The following is a 19,623-nucleotide window of genomic DNA, read 5'->3' as shown; positions in this document are numbered from 1 at the left end:
CGTAGGTTAATATTGAGCCATATGTACTTCCTAGAGTAGAAAAACAAAAACTGCCAGTTAAAGTCACACAAGCGCTCATTTTGTGAAATTACTTACTAATCCTGAAAATTTAAGGTGGCAAGAGTCTCATTGTCCAGTCTAGTGAGCTACCAGGGATCCAGTAGCCATTGCCCAGTAAGGACAAATAAAGTACAGAGACCAGTGACTGATCCCACGCAAATGTTCTAGAAATTTGTCGGCATCCAGTATGATGTCCCATGGGAACCAGACCTTCGAAAATGGTTAGTTGTGATCAAGATTTTCTGGTGACAAGGGCACCCACAGAATTACAGTCATCCGTTGGATTGCAAGGCTTCAAAATCTTAAGACAAACCAAAGACTTTTCAGCTGAAACAAACTGCCTTCATTGAGAGAGAACCCTCTTTAGCTGTTAAGGTTAATTTAGCCAATGGCCGTGTATAGGCATACATTCCCTCACTTTATTGCGTTTTGTAGCTTATGGGTATCTTTTTTCTTTCGCAGCACTTATGAAGGTTGGATGGTCGCCACTTAGCCAATTTAAGTAGCTATTCAAGACATATCGGAAGCCCTCTCAATTTGTATTTTCTTAATTTACAGATCACAAACATATGTTGGAAATGTAAACAGGAGCAAGACTCCTGCTTCGTGCATTTTGACTGTGCCTAAAGGTCAGGCCTTTTTAAGAAAAAGTATTAACCATAGCGGATTGATTTTTAAATACAATCCTGGTAATAAGCCTGCCTTGTAGTTGTGGACATCAATGAATTAACCAAATTAAGCAAAATCTGATTGACAGAAATGCGCATTTTAAGATCAACTGATCAACGCCAACATTGGTGTTTCAACACTCAGCGATGCAGTTATGATTGCATACGAAGTTTGATAAAGACAAAATAGCTTTCGGAATGTTGGCTTTTTCATCTGAGATTTTTCCAAAATGGTGCCAGACATGCAGAAGCTAATCATTACATAATGTGTGCTTCCTTTTCTCACCTAATATCCTATCCTACACATTTCAGTTTATATTAAAAAATAAATTAATAAGACAACGAAGATTTGTGCTGTGAGGATGACCAGCCTCACAGTAAGGCCTGGTTAGAGTAGGACTCGTACATATGAATCATGAATTTATTCCCTGCTAATGGTATGGTGCTTGTAAGATTCAACTTAGATGGATGGCTTTTACTAGGTCATGCATGCTTGTGGGCTGCATTGAATATCATTCTATGAAATAGCACTGGTGACTGGTGCCATCCTCTCTGGCTGTTAAGTTCAGAAAACTCAAAATGTATATTCTTGTTCTCTAGAAGGCCTCCTTCTGCTTTTGTAGCACAGTAACACAGCTCCGAAAAAGTAAAACCATTTTGAATCTATCAATTTGTACACGGAGCCTTGTCAGAGACTTTAACTTCAGTCTTACCCTGTAAGAAAGAACTTCCATTTTAGGGATTTCTTCAGTTTGTGCACTTGCAGGAAGGGCCTGCTTTCAGCTTTAATCCCAGGGTGTTAGAGTTATTTTGTGAGAGCAGGATTTCGAACCTTAACCTCCAAATACTACTACTAGCAGTAAAGCTTAGCACCCCTGCCTTGGCTTTGTTTTAGATAGAGAAAGCAAGGCAACTCCTAGTTTTGCAAAACAAACCACTATAAACTGGTTAATGAATCGATGGAGTCTGTTTATACGTACAAATCAAAATTCAGGTCAGCAATGTTGGTACAATTTTCTCCTACCAGAGTGTAGCAACCTTGGTTTATGGACAATCATCTATTTGAGATCTACAGACCAAGTTGGTTCTTCTTTGTTAGCACCTTAAAATCGTAATCACTATGACAGAATGAGGTTTCTTCGTAGCCTTTTAATGCTATTTGCTATACCAAGGGGATTAGCACTTAGCTTAAGTATAGACAGCTTAAATGCATATGTATAGGTGGTCAGGACCTCCTCAAAAGTGTAAAAGGTGTATTATGTCCGGTATTTTCCAGTTGTTGTCCATGCTTCCTTTCTTCAGTGTGATAAAGAAAAAACACACTCTTAAGATTGGATGGTTTTATTTATTAAGAGATATCTGACATTTAACTAGTCGGCACCAAGTCTCAACTGTATATTGTATTGTAATTGCATTTATGTAGCGCTTACTACCCCTGACGAGGCGTCGAAACGCTTTTTCGGCAAGCAGCACGTTACTCCGGGACCCATAGAGGATTAGTGTTTAATTAGTATAGTGAAACATGCAAGTACATTTTAAGTGGTGTATAGGGTCAGTCAGTTATTTGGATTTGGAATGATAGCAGAAGGACAGAGGAGGAAAAAAGTTTGTATTTATATAGCGCTTGTTGACGCACGCTATTCAGGAAGCCCATAAAGGATTAGTGGTGAATTAATATGGTGAAATATTAAGTAATTTCAGTGGTGGATTTTAGTCAGTTATTTCGAGTGAGAAGGATAGCGGAGGAATAAAAGGGAAGAAAGGTTTGCATTCATATAGCACTTGTTACCCCTGATGGGTGTTGAAGCACTTTTCTGGCAAGTAGCACGCCACTCCGGAACCCATAAAGGATTAGTGTTGAAAATTAGTATAGTAAAATATGAAGTAATTTGAGTAGTGAATATGTTATTCAGTTATTTGGGTAGAGAAGGTTAGGTGGCGGGATAGAAGAGGGAAAGAGGTTTGTATTTGTATAGCGCTTGTAGATCTAATCTTATGCCATCTTGTTTTGATATCCTCTTCTAAACCACATGGGGTAGCTGGAGTCCAAAATTTAGTCATGAAAAAACTTATACTTATGTAGAAATCATAGGTCAGGTTTCCAATAGCTAATCCTGCCATTGTTGTATTGGGTAGAAAATGAAAGCTATGTAGTAGTAGTTTGCCACAAGAATTGATAATTATGGTTTTATAAAAAATGAATATCATTAACAAGTTTGGGTTAACATTATGGAAATATTGTGCTTTGTGTTTTACATTGTGCACCTTTCATTGCGGTGAATGGTTTACAGCCCCGTAACCAGGATAAAGCCGGTAGCTGTAGACTACTCTGTCTGCCCCACCGAATCCTGGCAGAACTCGGATCTAGTTTGGTGTGCCAGTGAAGCTTCCTGAGGGATCCCATCAGAACCTGGCACTAAGATTCACCATGGGTACAGTGCTCTCAGATCTCATCCATCATAATCAGCAAACACTCTTGTGGAACAGCCTTTGAAATGCTAGTTTCCAAAGAAAACTTGCTCCGTCATGAAGATTCGAGAGCAAAATAAAAGACTAAAATTGGGGGAGACATTGTTCAAACACAGATTCGAATGAAAGTGCTCTGAACTCAGAGGGTCTAAAATAGGCCAGACAATAAACGACTGCATGCCTGTAGCATAAAATTATCACACATGTGGCGTTCCCCAGGGTTCTTCCTTATCCCCACATCTGTTTACCATCTATTTACTCCCCCTGATCAACGCCTTAAAACAGAGGAAAGTAACAATATTTAACTACGCAGACGATCTGCAGCTTTCCTTCACCATAGATAATTCCACTGAATCTATCGCCAACTTTCAGGATACTATGGTGTTCATCCGCTATTGGATGGATTATATCCATCTGAAGCTGAACCCCGGAAAGACAGAGGTATTGCTGATAGGAGATAGTCGTATCTCCTGGGGCCCTCATTATTGGCCAGCAGAACTAGGGCCTTTCCCTAAACCCTCCTCTTCCGTAAGAAGTCTAGGGGTGACTATTGACAGAGATCTGTCTTTAAACACCCAAGTAGGCACAGTAGTCTCTAAATGTTTCTTCCAACTATGAAAGATCCAGAAGATACATAACTTGCTCACCCAGGCAGCACTGATACAAGTTGTGATTGGCCTAGTCTTATCCCATCTAGATTATGCGAATTCAATCTATCTAGGCCTCCCCTCTTATCAGATCAAGAGGCTCCAGCTTGTACAGAACCAGGCAGCACGACTGATTTATCAGCAGCCTAAGTGGCAATCGGTTAGATCTTTGATAAAAAAGCTACATTGGCTCCCACTGCTTCAACGGGCCACCTTCAAAACCGCCTGTCTTACTTTTAAGTCCCTAAATTGTTATAGTCCTATTTTTATTAACAAATTGATTTTGAGATATGGTCCAACCCGTGATCTCCTTCTAAACATCAAAATCTGCTGGTGAGCACAAAGTTCAAACGCAAGCGGCATGGAGGGTGTCGCTTTGGATATCTGGCACCACAACTATGGAACTCACTCCCATGGGAGATCCGTTCTTGCCCCGATCTGCTTCAATTTAGAAAGCAGCTTAAGACATGGCTGTTCATACAGGCACATGAGTAAAACCGACCCTACTGAAGTCAAGTCAGAACAGCCAACTCAGAACTGCTCGAAATAGCGCCATGAAACCTTGGTCGAAGTACGCTTTACAAATAGGTTATAACATAACATAACATATAACCTTCTTGCGGGGCTCAAAACTGATCATGACTATAGCCGTAATTAAAAACGCATCATTTCAAATGAAATTCTTTCTCCAGTTCTTGCTTCTGAAAATGATTATGTCCTTGGCAAGTAAAGTACTTATTCTAATTTACATTCAGGAGTCTCTTTGTTTCGTCTGTGTGAGAATAAATTGTTTTGCAAACACCAGACAATTCGAAAGAAATGTTTTTTTCACGATTAGGTTCACCTCAGGCTGTGGTTCGAGATGAATTTAGATGTTGGCATTCAGATCTGTCTGACAGGAGAGAAGTGTGTCTAGAGCAGCCGGCTCTAGTCGCGACTGGCACTGAATACAATTTAATTCTGTTTGACCAACTTCTATGTAATTTGAGCACACATAAACTGTGTTTTAGGCATAACACCCCCAGAATGCACACTGTACATTGATTTTTCAACTGTATGCCTTTCATCAAGGTCCTTAACCGCATGTTAAAAAAATTAACATCTAGGTTGAGATAATCTTGCGGTTTATAAACTCATAAGAAAGCTTTAACGAGGGTTATTCACAGAAGAAGGGGGGTAGGATTTAAACTCATTTTAGGTCTGGCTCGCTAGTCTGATTTATATATATATATATATGCTTCAATTTTCTTCTCCTGAAAGGGGAAGTGAGCCGCACAAACAACACCTGTTGCTGAAAGCACTTTATTAGTACAGATGGGCAGTTTCACTCCTGACGCGTTTCGTTCACCTCACTGTGAACTTTCTCAAAGGTTGGCCCAGGTGATGACGGAGATGTGCGCGGGAACCATTGCGATGTTTTTATGTACATATATTCACTGAGAAAAACAAAGGTTACAGGGATTTTAAGGTTCAGATTTTAAGCACTAAAATTGATAGAAATTCAGCAGTTATCGGTATTTTAAGGACCTATAACTTGTGCCCTAAGGTAACTTTAACTCGTACCCTAGCCATGCACAGTTTCCTCATCAATAATTTTACGGCAAATGTTGCAGTGATATTATCATAGATGCCATAGAAAATGTCATGAGTGATGTAATAGGTGAGGTAACTATCAGTGCAAGGCAAGGGCCTGAGCTATAGTTTCCTTAAGGCATGAGTTATACTTACTTGAGATTACTCTAACTATAGCGGCTCAATTTCTATGGTTTTGTGTGTGTAAAATCTGGACCTAATTATAACCTCCCCAAAATCTTTGTTTTTTTGTGTGATTTTCTAAGGTGTTTTAACTACCATTTCCTAACAATAACATCACTGCAACCTTTGTTTTTTTCAGTGAATTTCTAGTTTTTTTTAAACGTAAAGTAATATTTCATTACCATATGTTAATCCAACTACCTCTGTGCATGGGCTTTGGCCGTGCATGGTGGGAGGTTGGCCTGGGGCCTGGCCTGGGGCCACTCACTCCCCACCGCCCACCCCTGCATAAAGCTAACCCCTCTCACTGCATGTCCAGGTTGGCCACAGGGCCTGTAGCCAAATCCCTGCATGCAGCCAATCCCACGCTGTGCACAGGTTTTGGCCATGCATAGCAGGGGTTTGGCCACATGGCCTGGCCTTGGGTCATGCCCTGTGGCCAACCCCCGAAGGCAGCAAACCCCGGAGGGAGGGGGGGGGGGTCACAACCTTCCTTCCCTTGGCCGATTTTTGGCCCTGGGACCCGCCCGAGGCCTTGTACATTTTGTGGGGGAGGGTTTACATGTCCCCCTCTCTGGGCTGATTTTAGCCCTGAAGACACAATCCCTGGGACCTGCCACATTTTTTTTAGGGGAGGGACTTCGTGGCCCCCTACTCAGGCTGTTTTTAGCCCAGGGAACCCATCCCTCGGTGCCTACCACTGGATTTATGGGGATGGCACGCAGACCCCCTCCCAGGGCCAATTTCAGCCCCGGGTACCCCATCTCCCAGGGCTTGGCCAAATTATAAAGGGGGCGTGCATACCTACCAATTTGGCACCTATCCTCCGGGGCCCTCCACTTTTTAAATGGGGATGGAGTCACACCCCGCCCTCCCCAAGTTGATTTCAGGCTAGGTACCCTATCTCCTGGGGCCAAGCCAATAAAGGGTGGGTGCCTTTGTGCCCACCCAGGGCACCCACCATATCCTTGTTGGGGTGCCTTGGTGGAGCCCCAATGCCCACGAGGTCTCAGCCGGCTCCCCGGACTTTTTGATTCATAAATCATAATTGATGCCGCTACGGAAGAATTAGCAATGGATTAAATCAATATTCATTACTTTATATTTGGTCACATTGCTTGCTTTATAATTATTTGTAATGGCAATATATTGGTTCAAGTATTGTAGGAATGACAAATTGCTGCTTATAATGCTGCCCCGTGGGACATTGGTGTGAGATACAAATTTTACCCTGGACCCTGTGGGTTTATGGGTTACTCCTGCAGCATATCCTACTACTAGAGCCAATGTTCCTGCCAAATGTATAAATATAGACAATGAGAGCATTCAACTTAACTCGGCGGGGAAAAAGAACAAGATGTCTCCGAAGTTTTAATGAGATTTCTAATTGTGGATTCATTAGTGAAACGTATCAGTGTTTCCCAATAAATTGAGTACAGGACATCCCCACACCTTGCGATAAAGTCCGCTTCCTGTAAGTAATAGCCACTTTAATGGCATTACATTTTCCTGTGAAGGCTGGAAGGCGTAGTTGCCTTCGCTAGGAAACAAACTCCTGACCTATGGATCATTGGTATATCTGCATTGAAAGTTACACTAATTGAGTGTCTACTACATAAAGGTGGGCCAGGCATATTGCATTAAAAGAAAGCTCTGAGATTACAGACAGAGACAGTAGAATGGAGGCAGGATTGAAAAAGATGAGATGCAGCAGACGAGGGTAAGTAATGGAGCTACCATTCAGTATTCCACAATACCATGGCAGTAAAATCAAAAGCAGGGCGGAAATCTATAAGGGCCAGGAAGAACAGGATTTAGGTGTTGTCGGAGTAAAAATGGTGCAACAAGACAACTCTTGGATCAATAGTGTCAATAATGCAAAGAGGAGAGGACAGGGACGGAGCCTATGGGGTGAGGAGAGTTCATCTGTTGCCAGTGAGAAAAACACAAGCCTGAAAAAGCACCAGGGGATTGAGAAGCATAATTGAGCGGATAGGAGGACAGCCAGAAGACTGCCCAAGATTGACATGATTGTGGAGAGTTCCTTGTGATGGAGGCGACTAAGAGGCTAGAAAAGCTGTTGCTGATGGAAGAGGGCAGGTTTGTAGTGTGAGGAGGCTACACAAGCAGTCTCTGAGGAATGGTGACTTGTGGTAGTACCCAACAACCCGCACACTGTCACTCTCTGTCACGGACAAGTGTATCAGTCTCTTTCTTCCATGCTAATAGACTGCTGACATGGCCTATTCACAACCATGCTGTCTAGGTCCACCATGCTACCAATACATTTCAGTTGTACACATGACAGCTAGTGCTGGCTTTTGTCTCGAGTTCAGGCTTGCAAATACCACGAGTGGCCAGTTCGGCCCTGCGCTTCACCGAAGATGCTAATCAATAGGATACTTGAATTCTCTGCCACAACAGATATGACGTCTGAATCTGAGAAATAAGTGGCGGTGGTGGTTGGCCCCTCAAGGCTGGGATGTACTTGTTGCCCTTCCCTTGTCCAAGCGGTCAAGGGCATTGGGGTAAAAGTACTTTGTTGGTTGTAGAGACTGATATCGTGGGAGAACCCAATATACCCTTGGTGGCTTGGGCGATTCAAATAGTATCGAGTCAAAGATGCCAGCAAGGGATTTTGTTTAAAGAATACATTTTCTGATTGATTGTGTTGAAATAATTAAATAGTTCAGTCTAAACAGATCTCAAACCAGCAATTAAAATAAATTACTTACGCAATTAATGCACAAAGAGACAAAAGTAACAAAGCAAACACGGGAATATCTTGTAGTAAATATCTAGATGTATTTCCATGTATAAATCACATAAATAATGGTACAGTTAGAATGAAAATTAATTCAATGGAAAACATGGTTGTAGATCTCTCCCCTACCCGTTTAAGTGGGCAGGGCGAAGGTCCTCCTGCTTTTGATTTTTGCAGCACCTGCTCCCCCGCTGTGCATTTTGTTTTTTAATCTCCATTTCCATTGATTTTTCACAAACACGGGGTGGTGCGTAGGTGTGTATTGTAAATGTATAGGTTTGTGCTATCCCTTTAATTGCAAAATATTTTCCGTAATTTTTCCAAGATCGTAAACATTTTACAGCCTATACATCATTGGCACATGGGTGCACTGTACACTCACATTTGGTCCTGTATCTCCAAAAGAGCTGGTAAAAAAATAATCAAACCAACAAAAGGCACGTAAAGTTAGAAACACCACTGTGGCACTATTATTTCGTGGACTCTCCCTGGTTTCAGACGTATTCTCTGACAAAGTTGCCTATATAAGAGCACATATGAATGTGAAAACTCGTATGTATTAGAGCTGCTCTTCCAACCTTTGAACAGTTTCACCAATCCGTTCCAAATTTAGCACACTTAAGAGTTGAATTTTGTATACTGTCTCGCCCAGCGATGACGGAAATAGGTCAGGATGGAAGAAAGAAAAAGGGAAAAAATCTGCGTTCTATGGAATGCAAAGACGCCCTTAACTACCAAGGGCTGCTGAGATATATAAACACATTCTCCCAGAAGTGTGGGTGCAATCTTTTAGCGCTAGCCTGAGAAACTCCGAATATGAGCCAAGATTTGGATGTAAACTTGGCAAACATTCCTACCGAGCCCTTGGTATCCTGCCTCCTCTTCTGGCTTTGTTATATTGTGTGTGAATGAATATGAAATGCTCTGAAGTGGATTCAACTCGAGATGGGGCGTTCTGTAAATACTTCCGTGCAGAGGCGTTGTGGTGACTTTGAACTCAGGCCGGATGTCTATCGTGAAAGATGTGTGTTTAGACTTCTTTTATTTCTGCCTGATTTAAACGGCTAATGCCTTTGTCCTTTGTTCACAACAGAGGATTACCAAGAGCTCATAGAAGACATTGTTCGCGATGGGAGACTTTATGCGTCTGAAAATCACCAGGAAATATTGAAGGTAAATTCGCTCATTGGATGTCATGTACTTTTGACCATCAAGTGCAAGTCGTTTTATTATAATTGATTTTCTGAATTAATACATTTGTATACTTGACATTAGATTTTTTTTTACAGAGCTGAAATATATGTATTAGTACGTTTCCGCTTTAAAGCTGTTTTTAGAGACTGACCCAAATATTGCTACGTCTTGGGCAATTTTTTTATTAGTTAATGTATACAATTTCATACAACATAGCAGCCCAGCAAATTTATTCCATCGGTTTCCCTAACTATATCTACACGCTCAGAACGTTGATTCCAATGGCCTAGAGATAAAAATACACACAATATATCCGTACAAGGAGTGGCTTGGTTCAGCACTTTTATTCATTGATCAGTTAATCTGTAATTTACAATTTGCTTTTGCCCACCATAATATATATTATGGGGCAGTGGGTCAAACCACTTAAGCCAGAGGCCTAATGCACTATAATCCACCCCCCCTCATAATTTGATGAGGGTATCTCGAGTTTCCCACATATAACAGATATTCATTGGCCTTAGGCATAATAGGCGTACATGGGAGAGTTGATGGTCCCTTTAAGGATTAAAACCCCCACATGTTGCCAGGGCCGGCATTATGCCCTTGACTTTAGCCACTGTCTCTCCTCCATTGTGAGTGTCGGCATTTTGTCTTCTTACTTGTATTTATCCACCTATAGTGCACTTCAGTGCCAGGGCTGGTTTTTTCAATACTTTACTTTGACAATGTTGTTATCTTTCTATTCTTTATCATTTGGAGGGGAGATGTGTGGCGCTGCGGCCAGAGCAGCTGACTCTGGAGCGTGAGGCTCATGGTTCAATTCCAGGCGCCGGCGGCAGCTCAGCTCAGCATCAAGTGACTCTGGGCAATCGCTCACTTAATCTCCCCGACGGCCCCCAGCGCCTTGAAACCTTGTTCGTGCTTTACAAATATGGATTAAAAAAAACTTATATTTTATTTTAGTAATGTTTTTGTGTTTAATCTATGTTTTCCGGTTACAGTAATTCTAAACCATGAGTACCTTTTCTTTATTCTAATAATCATATTTTTTTCTTTTGAGGTGCATAAAAAAAATATATTTTCTACTCCTGTCTGCTAGAAGCACCCCTACAGTTCAATTTAAATTAATTTTCAATGGTTCTTATTTTTGAATAAAACTATTTGTAAGCACACAACTGTCAACTTGTGGTATTTCTCCTTTTTTCTTATTTTATGTGAAATATGCTTGAAATAAAAAACAAAAAAAAACTATTGCATCAGCTTTCCAAAGCTATTCCAAGACTTGATGCTTTACAGTTTCCTTTCAGGGAGCTCTGTTTTTTAGACTGCACCATTAGCTTCTAGCCTCTTTAGAAATGAACAACAGATTTCACCATGCTTAAACTCACCAGGGTCATGTAACAGATTCCTTCACTGAGGATTAAGCATCTATCAGAGATTACTCCGAAACCAACAGGATTAGAGTGTGAGCTGAGAACAGTTCAGAAAATATTGAATTTGTTTAGTATCCCTTATATCGGTCCATGCACCAAACTATGTTATCTTTTAGCCAGGCAATGCTTTGTCTGCCGTTTGGTCTGTTGTGCTCCATCATGAGTGGGTTAGAGTACTGCTACAGTAGTTGTGGATTTTCTTCTGTCCACTGTTTTTAGTCAATGCCCTTTAATAGCTTTAGTGATGTGGACTGAAACTTTATTTGTCTCCTACTTTGGAACCTGTGGTGTGGATTACTGAATATCTGATCTGTGGTTTCAAGCTGCATACCTCTTTGGCATTTATGCTGTCAATTCTCAACACTGTCATGATCTTTCGCTCCAGAATGCTTCCTTTCCCCTCTTGTTTGAGTAGACTTTAGGGCCCCCTTGCCCCAGTATTGGACTTTCATAGATTCCCGTGCTTTGTATCATTCCCCCGTTGTCGGAATGGAAGCCTCGGTAATAGAAAAATACCATAGCAGTAGGTACAAAAAGTGAAAGACAGGCTTAGGCCTCATCTCATTTTGTAGCCTATCCGCCTCTTTTTGTAAAAGAGACCAAATAAATTGCAACAACCAATCCGAGTAGCCTCACCCCATAGAACCCTCCTGAGAGAACCTCAGAGCCTCAGATTTTCTACCGCACGTTGTGCTAAGGGAGTCTCCACTGAGCTCTGCTCAGATTTCTCTTCAGTTTTGGAATTTTTCTACTTTTTCTACTCTACTATGTCTGATAAGGAGAAGAAGGCATTATTTAGAGCTTGTGCTACCTGCTCAAAGAAGAGGCTGTTCATTGCGGACAAGCATAAAGACTGTATATACTGCTTGTACCCAGATCATAAGGCCGCAGATTGTAAGATCTGCAGAACTTTCTCTACGAAGACCTTGAGAGACAGGGAAGGCCGCTTATTAACCTGGTTGCAGAAAATGAAGTCTCGTAAGGAGGTTCTGTCATCCGACAGTGAGGATTCTTCCTCAGCTGCGTCCTCCAGAAGATCAGAGAAAAGGGGTAGGTCCTCCCCTTCAACATCATCTGAGCCCCCTGTTAAGGCCTTACAAAAGACCTCTGATAGGTCTGAAAGGCGCAGTCCCAAACAATCTCCTCACCGAGGTGTAAAGGAGAGGCTGGGACAGACTGAGGAGACACAGTCCTCAAAGAAGGCACAGAAAACCCATTCTATTGCTTCTCCACCATCTGAAAAGGAGAAGGTATTCAAGAAACCTTCTACTGTCCCTCAGGAAGGAAAATTGGATAAGAAAACTCATCCGTCGATGACGAAAACATCTGGTACGTCGACAACATCCAAAATAGACTTGGGTTCAGTTACAGCTTAGTCGACGGCAGCTTCGTCGACGGCAGCTGCAATGATATCTTCGTCGACGTTTAAGGTACCTGTCTCCTTCTCGTCGACTATGGTGCTTACATCTTCGACGTCGACGATGATGACATCGAAGATGGCGTCGACGGCTGCAACATCGACGAGAACGACGAGGACAGCTGTGATGATTCTGACGACGAACTCGTTGACACCGTCGACTATCAGTCCACTGTCGACGAGGTCCATCTCTCCATCGACGGTCCGGTCGACGTTCCCGTCGACGACGAGTTTCTCTCCAGGATATATTGCGTCTCCTAAATCCTGGCTATTATATGGCAACTCTGGATCTAGAGGACGCATATTTTCATGTTCCCATTCATCCGGCCCACAGGAGGTATCTTCGCTTCACAGTAGCCAAGAGCCATTTTCAGTTCAGAGTCCTACCTTTCGGACTAAGATCTACACTGTGGATATTTACAAAGGTATTGGCACCAGTGGCAGCTTTTCTCAGGGACAGTCTCTGCAGGTGTTTCCCTATCTGAACAACTGGCTGATAAAAGCTCCATCCTCTCAAGCAGCATCAAAAGCAGTCGAGGATTGTACTCTACTTTTCAGTCATCTGGGTCTAGGTCTAAACAGAAGCAAGTCTGTCCTTCTTCCGTCCAGGTCGGCAAGATTTCTGGGTGCCATTCTGAATACAACTCATTGCAAAGCTTCCCCTTCAGAGGAGAGACAGAACAGACTGATTACCTGTAACTTTGGTTCCCCAGTATTGGTACTTTCATAGATTCCCTTGCGCCCACCCACCGCCCCTGGGAAAGCTCAGCCTTCAGCACATGTAGTTACTTTTACACAACGGCTACGAAAATCTGAGGCTCTCTCGAGGGTTCTATGGGGTGAGGCTACTCTGATTGGTTGTTGCAATTTTTTTGGTCTCTTTTACAAAAAGAGGCGGATAGGCTACAAAATGAGATGAGGCCTATGCCTGTCTTTCACTTTTGTACCTACTGCTATGGTATTTTTCTATTACTGAGGCTCCCATTCCGACGACGGAGGAATGATACAAAGCATGGGAATCTATGAAAGTACCAATACTGGGGAACCAAAGTTACAGGTAAGTAACTTGTTTTATTTTTATTTTTCCCATGATATTGAGCTGTATACGCTCAGTGTATATCCAAAAATGGTTATTCTTGACTGATTGTGATATCAGTAAACATTTGTGAGGAAGAGCACAGTATTCATTCATGCCTGTGGACCTGGAAAATGCAAAAATGAGCCTCCTCTGAGACATTTGGCAAGGGGTGAAGGTGTTCGAGCAGCATAGGGATGTAATGCTAGATTTCTTTGAAATCCTAGATGTTTGGAAGCTGCTTTCCAGGTCTGTACCTTTGAGCAGAAGCATGCTCTGCATACATTTAGTAAACCAGTGCTTAACTCTGGTTAACTCTTCAAATAGTTTTTTCAATCTGTGCACAACCATCCTTAGAAGAACGGTGTCTTACAGGGGCAGACCTTGGGTTCACCAATGCATCACATTCTTCAAAAGACCAGTCTTTTTTTTTCTAACAACATCAACCCTGTCCTGTGCCCAGCAGCACTTTGTAAGAACATCTCCTTGATGGGTTGGAATGCTACCCAGAGTGATTTTCAAGCATAGTAGAACATGCAGTTGCTCATTTGTTTGACTTGAGGCTGCATAATGGTCACTTAAATACCAGTCCTAAGGGACGAATCTGGAAGCTAGCCTGATCATCCTTTTCACCTTTGCTTTCTTCAAGCCTAGGTGTGCAGCACCTTGTGAGGTTTTGATATTGTGCAGTGGGTGCTGTATGACCAAATGCATAGTTCTCAATTACTGAATTTCATTAATGATTCCCTTCCTTTGAAGCCTAAACCTATAAGGCACTGAAAAGGGGCTGTACAGAGGAAGTGAGGGTGTTTAGTAAGGTGTTTCCGCCATTATCAATCTCTACTAAGATACATTTCTCTGGATACAGATCAGCCCTCAAACAGAATTCATTCCACAGGATATGGCATTACACTGCTGGCACTATATGTCTTCTTCCCTCCTTTCATCCATTAATTGATTGATTGACTTGGAGTTGCGCTACATGATGTAAACTGCACTGCAGCATTTGCTCTGTGGAGACATCCGTATGCTTCCCCACTCAACTGTGAGCTTTCTGCAGATTTTCCCATAGACACTGTAAATGGTTTAAAGGTTCTTGCTTAGATTGACATAATAACCATACTAACAACCTATCCATTTGTTGGTGTTGTCCAATATCGGCGTTAAACTAAGGTAAATTCTTATTAATGACATATTTGAACAGTCAAATAGAGCATGGTAAAGCTCTGTTAATGGTACCTGTCTGTACAAAGAAACAGAACAATTTGGTGTATAAACTGGAAAGGCCGCTAGAAGAGAAGACTGCTTGATGATAAGTATCAATTTAATTTGCAATGTCAATCTCTGGTATTAAGTCATCAGTGACAAGCCTATCAATTTCTGAACTACTTTTGTGTGTGAATGACTCATAAGGTCTAGATCTTCCATCCATATACACCAAAGTAATATCTTTTTCTTCCAGAAACTGAAAACACATTTGTATATTCCTGCACTCTGAATGATTAATGATATTGTTTATGGAGCCCTTTACCATTCATAAGACTTCAGGCATTGATCTCTCTGCATCTTTGAGAAGCTCATTTAATAATCACTGCAGCACCCAGACCCCATACTTTATACATATCAATGAAGGTACTGACATTACATTCATAATGCTGCAATGCAGGAAGTCTTGCGCTGAGATAAAAGTGCAGCTTCTATTTACGTTTGGTAAGAGTGTTTGCTTTCATTGTTGATTTCTAATTATATTTGTTTACCTCATCATAATCAGGTAAGAGCAAATTTCATACACTTATGTGATATGCATTGTGGATAAAATGCTGTTGTCCTTATTCTTGAAATCCTACCATCAGGTAACATTGCTCATTTGGGCTATTCATAATTATGTTGTTTAACTTAAAAGCAGTTGTTTTCTTTGGGTTGTTTGTGTGTAAAATGTTTTGCTTACTTTTTGCAGGACAAGAAGCTTATAAAGGCTTTGTTTGATGTCTTGGCGCACCCCCAGAATTATTTTAAGTATACGGCTCAAGAGTCAAGAGAGATGTTCCCGAGGTCCTTTATCCGACTCTTACGTTCAAAAGTTTCCAGATTTTTGAGGCCTTACAAATAACTACTGTGAACTATACCTTGTCACGAACAATGAGGAGTACATGCTCTGTGTGCAAAATATGGTTTCAGCATTCAACGAGGCCCTGCCTTTTGATTTTTTGCGCATGAAATGAAATCTGGAAATTGGTCCCCCTGGATCATTTATAAGACTTTTGGAAGGTGCTGTACATATTTTTGTAAACAAAATGTTATTTTATTATTTTTCTAGAATGCCTGAGTTCATTATTTTGTGTAGATGCTAAATAAGGTAGTCTGTGTTGCATAACATTAAGACTAGTTGTCGTGGACATTTTTGGAGCGACAACATCTGGACACTACTATATAAGCTTGAGGAGCAGCAATGGACAAATGCAGGATTAAGATGAATATTGACAAGATAAGCATTGGTTCAACCCATCAGATTGCAGTGCTGAACAGCCATCATTAAGTTGTTTCTCGTTATATTTTCAACTAAGGACTTACCAACAGAAAAATAAGTTTAAAGCATATGGACAATATTTAAAGAAAGAAATACTCTAATATTGCCGGACCTGTGAGTCCATGAGTTAAACCACCATATTGTTTTTTTCCTCTTAAAAAGAGGCTGAAAACCATGTTTGAGAAGTATGCTAAATGTATTTTGGTTTCCATTGTTTTTCTTTTTTAGAAAACCAGTTCTCAACGCACCTGTTACAATAATAAACTAGTTACTTAGGATGGCGCATAAATGCATAGAAAGTTTTGAAACACGAATGCTGGTGATTCATTCTTTGTGGACTTTGGCTTGCTAAGAGCCTGCATTGTTGGTAGAATAACCTCTAAGTGATTGCTTAACAAATCCATAGAACCCTACATGTTTGCAGGAATTGCATAACATAGCATTTACATTCAGTTATTTCCCTTCACCATTCTCTTTGCACCAGGTTTCCTAGCGTGCATACGTAACTTAGTCTGTAAGTAAGTATACGCTGTTTTCTGTTGGCAGGAATCTCAATTGTTAACTGATTGTTCCACATAAATTGGCAAATACTGCACAATAGAAAGCATCCTATTTGTGCAACTTGTCAAAAACTAAATATAAATGGGGGCATATTGTTTATTAGTTCTCTGTATGCTGGGATTGCAGTCGTGAAATCGTAGTTCGAATTTTTCAAACACACATTTAACACGATTTTGATTGAGAACCTTATATATGGATAGCGAAATATACAGTTCAGACCTGTATAGCCCACATCACTTGGGTTTCTACTAACTGACTTCAAAATAGTGGTAATTCCTGTTTTGTAGCAAAGAATATGAGGTTTTTTTAAGCTTTGGAAAATGTCAATTACATTAATTTGAGAAAGACTTGAAGAATACATTAGCATCACTCTGCAAGATTTTGAATTAGCCATGGCATTGGCATCAGTCATCCTGCTCATGGTGCAAGTCATTCAAAATTGTGTGCACTTTGTCTCTTCTTCATAATCACAATTTGCTGCTCGTCTTCTGCAAGGGATTTAAACATTTGAAATTCATTGAATATCTCTTTGATCTTTCTGCTTAGCAATGTAAGCTGAAAGTTATTTACACTTCTAATGCCATTGGCTGAATATTGCATTCATCCCTGTAGTACCCTTTATATATGCTAGTTCAAATAAAGCTGACTGATCACTGTAGATTTGAGCTACACTCTTTGAGGTCACTTTGTCAAAACCATTGTGTTCTGTCCTATCTTGAAAATATCCACATGTACAAGCTAAAAAACACATCTTTTTGAAGATCGTACCCATTCTCATGTAGGTTCTGAAATAAGTTGAGAAAAGGATTCAGCTCTATGTATTTACAGATTTCTATATATAGTATGGATGTATTAAATTTCATCCCAATTACCTTTATAGTAATAGGTGTCTTTTAACTGGATATTCTTTTTTAAAAGAATGCTCTAGTAGATTGTTTTAAGTTTCTGGTGATTTTTAAGATACACCTATGTACAGTATAATGGTGAGAAGTAAACTGTTGTGTCTTCCACTGTGCAGTAAATCACCAGGGTTACCTAAGTCTGCAAGCGGGGATTAATTATATTTTTTCTTTATAAATCCAATATTGAGGAGATGAGAAAAAGGCTTCTGTTAAGATAAATTAGAATTGTTGAAAAGATTTTTTTCTGTCCTCCCCTTTTATCCATCTCTAGCCATTGGCCGCATTGACAGCCTACTGGTCGACTTACACGCTTCAAATACTGTCAATTAAGATCTCTGCTATCAACTTAAGACGCTACTTTCAGTGGGAACATACTATTCATGTGCTGTGAGCACACACCATTTTACCATTATACCTCAACTTTTGTTGAAGAAATTTCTGTCCCTTCAGTTTGGCATAAAAGGGAGCAACACTTGGGCAATGCCTCAAGCCAATGTTGAAATATGGTAGTAAATTGCTTTCCCGATCAGAATTTCTTTGGGAAACTAATTCTAGAACATAATTAATTTTTGTTTGCACTTACTCTTTAAATCACAGATCATGAAAAGGTGCACATTCAATAGCAAATATTGAATTGCAGAGAATGATAGCTTAGTATGTAATATTGCAACCACTTCTTCATCTGAATAAAAATGCCCACAGTTTCATTTGAGTGGATTGTTTCACAGTATCCAGATGAATAAGGCAGTATTCCATAAAAAGTGTAGCTGTGCTGTTCTGTTTTTTTTTTTTATTTACAATGGATTTTATAATTGTTAAACTATGTAGCTGGTGGTTCAACACAGCATCAGCGTGGGATTTTGATGCTACACATTGAAAGGCGGCTTAAATATTAAATGTATTTATTCAAACACAAACATTGAAGTTCAACTTCATTTTACAGGAAACCACCCTTAATATTTGCTTTTCAAAATGTGAAAATCTGTTATTGTCAAAGATTTCAATATTTCACATTTAGAAAACTATTAATCTCCATAACTGCCTCTGTAGTGGAAGGCCTGGACTGTATGGATTGTTTTCAGATATAGATGTATTGATTTTTTAATGTAAATGGATGCTTGTAAATAAAGTAACTGAAATAAATACTGATGTAAATTTTTCTTGGGAGATCTTGGTGTTTCTTTTGACATTCTAGGTTTCCTATTTCAGAATAGCTCTTTCAGATTGATTGTCTCCTTACCAGTGGGATCTTGATTGATTTTACTCTTCTCATTAGTAATGTCTTAATTTAATTTTGTTATGGCTTTTTTCCTTTTGTTGATACCTAACAGTAAAATACAGTAGCATGTTGTCAATTTCTTGCAGCCAGATTCCTCTGGCATTCAAGCAGTGGCAGTTGGTAAATTGAGCAGTCATGGGAGCAGGTGGGCTGCATACTCGCACTCGCCCATCTACATGCACACTCACTCATACATACATTCACATGCAGGCACACATGTACCCACTATTCATAAGCACATAAACGCACACATTCACAGCTCGCACGGACGAATACACATACATTCATAAATACACACATGCACCAAGCATTAAGAAAACCGTACTGGGCTGCAGCGGAATCTTGGGTGGTGGAGGGAAGCCTCATTGGTTCCTGGAGGTTTGGACTGCCGCTTCCTCTCATTGGCTGACCTTAAGTGAGCCAATGAGAGGAAGCAGCAGTCATTTATGCATCACAGTGTAGGTTGAGGTAAGTGAGAGTGGCTGACCCCAGCCCAGTCTGTTACAACTCGTCACTGATGTACACTCGGCCCTGGGCACATCGGGGCCTAAAGCTGAGGCACAAAGGTCCAAGTCTAAAAGTGACACAACCCCTCGTCAGGAGGGGGAGAATTCCAAGTACTTTGCCAGGCTGAGGAGGTCACACCCATAGTGCTGTGCAATTCACAGCCCAGCAAAGTTCAACTCCGGCAGCCAGGCGTCTGCACATTTAGAGCATATACAGCACCTGGCTGCCTGACCTGAACATGAAGAATGTCTGTCAGGTTGACCTATTTTCAGTCTGACAGATACCCTTTATGTTTGCAAAAAGGTTGGGGGCTTCCACCCTTAAGGATGGGCCTCAGCAGCCTTCAAGTGAAGTGTCCCTCA

At 40.8% G+C, this 19,623-nt stretch overlaps 1 protein-coding gene across 8 annotated transcripts in view; it reads left to right on the top strand.

Moving 5' to 3' along the window:
- The window catches only part of SCUBE2 (signal peptide, CUB domain and EGF like domain containing 2), a 669,241-nt gene extending 650,606 nt beyond the window's left edge, over positions 1-18,635 (top strand). For 4 of the 8 annotated variants that reach the window (XM_086955987.1, XM_086955986.1, XM_086955985.1 and 1 more), the window contains 2 exons: positions 9,457-9,536; positions 15,443-18,635. In XM_086955987.1, coding sequence (XP_086812113.1) covers positions 9,457-9,536; positions 15,443-15,595 — 233 coding nt within the window. In that variant the 3' untranslated portion in view covers positions 15,596-18,635. The remainder of the gene's footprint in view (positions 1-9,456; positions 9,537-15,442) is intronic. The other 4 variants (XM_086955982.1, XM_086955984.1, XM_086955981.1 and 1 more) reach the window with 2 other exon arrangements.
- The last annotated feature ends 988 nt before the right edge of the window (positions 18,636-19,623 follow it).

This window comes from Lissotriton vulgaris, chromosome 2_1 (genome assembly GCF_964263255.1).
Source record: "Lissotriton vulgaris chromosome 2_1, aLisVul1.2, whole genome shotgun sequence".
NCBI lineage: Eukaryota > Metazoa > Chordata > Amphibia > Caudata > Salamandridae > Lissotriton > Lissotriton vulgaris.
This window is presented reverse-complemented; position numbering and strand designations above follow the sequence as displayed.